The sequence below is a fragment of the Rhinopithecus roxellana genome, chromosome 20, assembly GCF_007565055.1.
Source record: "Rhinopithecus roxellana isolate Shanxi Qingling chromosome 20, ASM756505v1, whole genome shotgun sequence".
Classification (NCBI taxonomy): Eukaryota; Metazoa; Chordata; class Mammalia; order Primates; family Cercopithecidae; genus Rhinopithecus; species Rhinopithecus roxellana.
This window is the reverse complement of record NC_044568.1, coordinates 11,447,689-11,453,688: the sequence shown is the minus strand read 5'-3', so window position 1 is coordinate 11,453,688 and position 6,000 is coordinate 11,447,689. Positions and strand designations below refer to the sequence as shown.

General features: G+C 37.0%; 1 protein-coding gene across 1 annotated transcript in view; it reads right to left on the bottom strand.

The window, feature by feature from the left end:
* Positions 1 to 290: 290 nt before the first annotated feature.
* The window catches only part of LOC104653868 (zinc finger protein 91-like), a 78,901-nt gene continuing 73,191 nt past the window's right edge, over positions 291 to 6,000 (bottom strand). Inside the window, exon 5 of the mRNA XM_030925350.1 lies at positions 291 to 403. Coding sequence (XP_030781210.1) covers positions 291 to 403 — 113 coding nt within the window. The remainder of the gene's footprint in view (positions 404 to 6,000) is intronic.

Sequence of the window (6,000 nt, the reverse complement as noted above, 5' to 3'; positions counted from 1 at the left end):
AGATTCAATGCAATCTCCGTCAAGTATTAACTGTCATTTTATTTTGCAGAAACACAAAAACATTTCTAAAACTCATATGGACTCAAAAGAGACTATAAAAAGCCAAACAATATATATATAATTTTTTTTGAGATTAAGTCTCACTCTGTTACTAAGGCTGGAGTACAGTGGCATGATCTTGGCTCACTGCAACCTCCACCTCCTGGGTTCAAGAGATTCTCCTGCCTCAGCCTCCTGAGTAGCTGGGACTACAGGTGCCAACCACCACGCCCAGCTAATTTTTTGTATTTTTAGTAGAGACAGGGTTTCACTATGTTGGCTAGGCTGATCTCGAACTCCTGACCTCGTGATCCGCCTGCCTCGGCCTCCCAAAGTGCTGGAATTACAGGTGTGAGCCACCGCACTCGGCTACCACAGCCAGTTTTAAGAAAATAAATGCTTCAAAGTCAAATCGAATTTATTTATTTATTTAATTTAAAAACTGCAAATGTAGTGGTGAATGACATGAAATGTCTCTGTTTTCACAGAGTTTACACTGTAAGGTTTGAAAAATAAAAACAATTAGAGAATAAATTATTATTCATATAATGCTGGTAGTATAATTTGGCATGACATTCTGAAAGAGGGCTTGCCAAGGTCAAGGCCTACACAAGCTGAAGATACAAATATATGTTCATTATATTTGTGGTTATATATCTACATAATTATATAATTGAGGGTGAAGCTGCCCAAACTCCTCAAAGTAGGACAGCAAAGCAACCACCAGAGATGGACAAGACAAATGAAAAGTGAAAGAAAATTAGCAGAAATCAAAGACAGATGCTAAAGCAGTACAAAATGCTTCACACCACAACAGAAATGGAGTTGATGACGGAGTCTGGAAAACGAATCCTAGTCACAGAAAGGTCAGCAGTGAACATGGTAAAGTGCTCACAATTCTGGTCCACTGGATCCCACCATCCGTAGGACAGTAAATACCATCACAGTCACCACCCAGCAAGTTACCACCGCATCATCTCCTGTTTGTTCCAAAATGAATAAAGTTTATTCTGAACACAAGTGCAAATAAAAAAGTCATTAATCATTTTTTTCAACTAAACTGTCACGGTTTAGTTTACATTTTTTAAAGTTTTATATTTTGAAAATGCAGTTAACAGTTGTATGGCTCATGAAGTTTCTGACACTTGAATTTTTAAAATGCAGTATATTTTAAGTTAACAAGAGTAAACTATGTATTTGGTTTCTGTATTTAAGGTGCAGACTCACAAATAATGCTCCTGTTTATGATTCAAAAACTTCAAAGTTTGGTTTTCAATCTGTACATACACAGAACAGTGTATCATGCTACAACATTTGTTTTTTAAAGTGGTCACCACAGTTCCTGCCTGTCTGGATATATTTTGAACTTTGGTATGTTAAATATGACATTAAAAAGACACGTTATTATGTTTTAGGTAATCTCAGATTGGTGTACACAAACCAACTTTACAAATTACTGTACAGTTGAGCAAACTATGTATATAATATGACATTAATATCTCTATTTTTTGATGTCTAAATCTTTTTTAGAAAAGACTAGTTTCTACAAAAACATCTCCAAAAATTCAGTCTTATTTTATAAAATGGCAAAATAGTAAAAAAAAAAAATGGGTGGTTTTCTATGCTACATGAATACTGGCACTCGATTAAAATACCAAATAATATAATCCAAATCATTTAGACAGTGGACTTAAATAATTGCTTACTTTTAACTACAGTGATACACATTCACTAATATTTCATGAATCAAACCTATTAGTATTAGGTTTTACTTAGTAGTAATATATACATTTGATCAAAGATCTGTTCAAAATGAATTTTTTAATCAATAATTTGGTGTTTTCAAGTACTGAGAAGTCTTGTTTTAATCAGATTAAGTCTGGAGCTAGTTGGCTGATTTTATTTTGTGTATGCTGTGTTTAAAATTGTCTAGTTTTGGCCGGGCGTGGTGGCTCAAGCCTGTAATCCCAGCACTTTGGGAGGCCGAGACGGGCGGATCACGAGGTCAGGAGATTGAGACCATCCTGGCTAACACGGTGAAACCCCGTCTCTACTAAAAATACAAAAAAACTAGCTGGGCGAGGTGGCGGGCTCCTGTAGTCCCAGCTACTCGGGAGGCTGAGGCAGGAGAATGGCGTAAACCCGGGAGGCGGAGCTTGCAGTGAGCTGAGATCCGGCCACTGCACTCCAGTCCGGGCGACAGAGCGAGACTCCGCCTCAAAAAAAAAAAAAAATTGTCTAGTTTTAGCTAATATTGATTGATAATGGGTAAACAAATCTATTTTCTTGAAATCCCACTGGCCTATTAAATTGTCGATGATTTTTGTTTGGTTGATTTTTTTGTTTTGTTTTGTTTTGTTTTGTGTGTGTGTGTGTGTGTGTGTGTGTGTGTGTGTGTGTGTGTGTGTGTGTGTGGTTTTTGAGATGGAGTTTCGCTCTGTCGCCCAGGCTGGAATGCAGTGCTACAATCTCTGCTCACTGCAACCTCTGTCTGCTGGGTTCAAGTGATTCCCTTGCTTTTCAAGTAGCTGGACTATAGGTACATGCCAGCACGACTGGCTAATTATTATTATTATTATTATTATTTGTATTTTTAGTAGAGACGGGGTTTCACCGTGTTAGCCAGGATGGTCTCCATCTCCTGACCTCGTGATCTGCCCGCCTCAGCCACCCAAAGTGCTGGGATTACAGGCATGAGCCACCGCACCCAGCCATTGATGATGTTTTAAATAAAAAAATATTGTTTACAGAGATTTAGATCTGGTCTAATCTGCTCAATCTGTTAATTTGTCAGGTGTCAAGTGCCAGATTGCAATTCATTTTCAGTGTGCCTGTATGACTTTTCTTTTCATATTCTTTGAATCAAATTCTATTATTTTCTGTTACTTTTTTGAATGTTATACAGCTCAAAAATTTAAAGTAAAACCACCAGATGAAACAAGTTCAGACTCAGTATAAAGGAGTTGTTTACATAGTTAGTGTTACATATACTGATGAATATGGCTCAACAAGAATTTAGACAAATAAATTAAATTGAGCTAACGTGTTTTCTTGACTGTGCCTCTAATGAGCTTGTAATTCCAGATTTTACCAAATTTATCCAGCTGCTTTCAGGACCTCTAAAGGTGGTATATCAAGAGTTCGTATGCTACTGTCTGAAAAAACAGATTCTACTGTTACTTAAGAAATCAATTGGAATACATTTTTATAACCTTCCACCACGTAAGAAAAAACTGAAATGTAGTACTAACAAATGCAAACTATACGACATAAAATATGGTATCCAGAGGTTGGGTGCTTTTTTATTTGCTGTAATCCCAGCACTTTGGGAGGCTAAGGGGTACGGATCATCTGAGGTTGGGAGTTTGAGACCAGTCTCACCAACATGGAGAAACCCTGTCTTTACTAAAAATACAAAATTAGGCTGATGAGGTGGTGCATGCCTGTAATCCCAGCTATTCAGGAGAATCGCTTGAACCCAGGAGGCAGAGAGGTTGTGGTGAGCCGAGATCGCATCATTCATTGCACTTAAGCCTAGGCAACACGAGCGAAACTCCATCTCAAACAAACAAAAAACGGTATCCAGAATGTCACTTTGAATACTGACATATTTGAACTTTTGGTTTAAAAATAGTTGGTACACTAAAGCTTTTGGTAAGCTTCATGTACCTTACATCTGCATAAAGTAAGAAAAAATCTTTCAAAATGAAGACAAACAAAAACCTACACCAAAAAAACTAACATCCACCAATTTGTATATATTGATCTTTGTGCTGGGAGAGCCTAAAGCAGAACATTTGGTGAACTTGATACTCTATTTTGACCATGTCGACAACTGATAAAATCATTTATATTTAATTTGAGTGAAACATGTCCACGTCTTAAAAATACTACTTTGTACTATGAATAATAAATGTAAAGTCTTTATCCTCAAGAGGATCTGGATTCTGAAGCCAACATACATGGCAATGCATTCCTCTGGTTCCTCCAAACTGAGGCCTTATTAAAACTCAAGTATGGAGTGAGAGGGACTCAACAACACAGCATGCCAAGCAAGAAGGATAAGGTAGGACGGTGAGCTCTAAGGCTCAGGGATTGCCTGGGGAACCCCACCATAATGATGTCAACTGTGAAGCATACTGGGTAAAAGAAAAAAAAAAAACATAAAAAGCTGAAAACACCGTGGCTTGAATTTGGTGGGAAGCAGTCTCTGGAATCATAAACTGTTGTGCCAACATGACTGAGCAAGAATGACACATATCTAAGGATTATTAAGAGAAATATTTACAAATATGTAAGTATTTATTCCCAATCTTATTACAGCAGCGATATCCTTTTCTGTTATGTCCAGTTCCCCAAGCTAGGGGTGTGATAGACAAACTAAGATAAGTGTCCTAATATGTTGTAAGTAGTCAGTTTCTAAATTTAACAAACTTGCAATAATATCATGAATTTCATTGAACTCTGTTTCATGCATAAATCTCACTGAAAGGCAATGTCCAGTAGCTATTTCCCTCAGTCTTTTCTGGGATTTTTCTGTTGCTTGATTCAAAACCAACCTTATTTGAATCCTAGTCATTTCTAAAGCCCGAGATGTAATAAGAGCAAGAGAGAAGAAATGAAGCCAAGTTAGTCCAAGTCTATTATATTTGCTTTCACAAATGAACCAAAAACCACACAGGCTAAACAGTACATTTAAAATTCAACCTAAATTCAATGGTAGCAGTCAAAACCATATGCAAAGGTAAGCAAAGTTATGATTTAGAAACCCTTAGTCTGTTATTCTAGAAAAAATAATAAAATTCTTATTTTGGCATATTTTAGAAATTATAAATACATTAAATATGACAAAATATAATGCATTGATTATAATATCTTTGAAACATGAGTGGTTTTATTTTTATTCTTAAATAATTACTATATTTAGGAAAGACATTCAGTGAAAAATACTTATAGCCACCATGTAAGAATTAAATCAGCCCTGGGGGAAATAGTACTTTTATTAATAATAAATATTGAAGCTCTAAGGTTGTAAAATAATTTATTCTGGGGATACAGCTAATGACACTAATCAAGCTCAAATATGTTTAAGAATTGTGATTTTCCCACTGCTGACAATATTGATGAAACAGTTTAATATTAGTCCAGAGTTGGTCGTTGGAAATAAAGACAAGTACTATTGAGGCAGGATAGGTGGTCAAGAAAGTCACCACGTTCTCAGGATGCAGCAACCATGGTGATTGCATGGTGACTGCATATCATCAACACAATAAACCAAAGTATTTGCATTGTATTCCAGCTGATTTAAGCAAAGCTACCTCCAGTAGGAAATGTTCCCTGTAGAAAGCATGCAAACTTTGATTTTACCTGTCAACATACTGACCATTTACTTATTATAGTAGTGTAAAACACACTCGTGGGTGGAGATTTAAGATGCTAATGAGGCATATGACATATGAACAAGCATGTACACTCACTGTGTATGTGCACCAAGAGGACAACCCAGAACATGCTTACTAGTAACACCTCTTCCCATCTCCTAATAATTACATAAGACTCCCATGGAGTCTCCCTAGTTACAATTTTTGCTGTCTCATTCTTTTTTTGTGTGTGAACATTACCATAATTTATTTTTTTATTATACTTTCAGTTCTAGGGTACACGTACACAACATGCAGATTTGTTACATAGGTATACATGTGCCGTGCTGGTGTGCTGCACCCATTAACGCATCATTTACATTAGGTATAACTCCTAATGCTATCCCTCCCCTGTCCCCACACCCCACGACAGGCCCCGATGTGTGATGTTCCCCACCCTGTGTCGAAGTGTTCTCATTGTTCAGTTCCCACCTGAGTCAGAACATGCAGTGTTCGGTTTTCTGTCCTTGCCATAGTTTGCTCAGAATGATGGCTTCCAGTTTCACCCATGTCCCTACAAAGGATAAGAACCCATCCATTT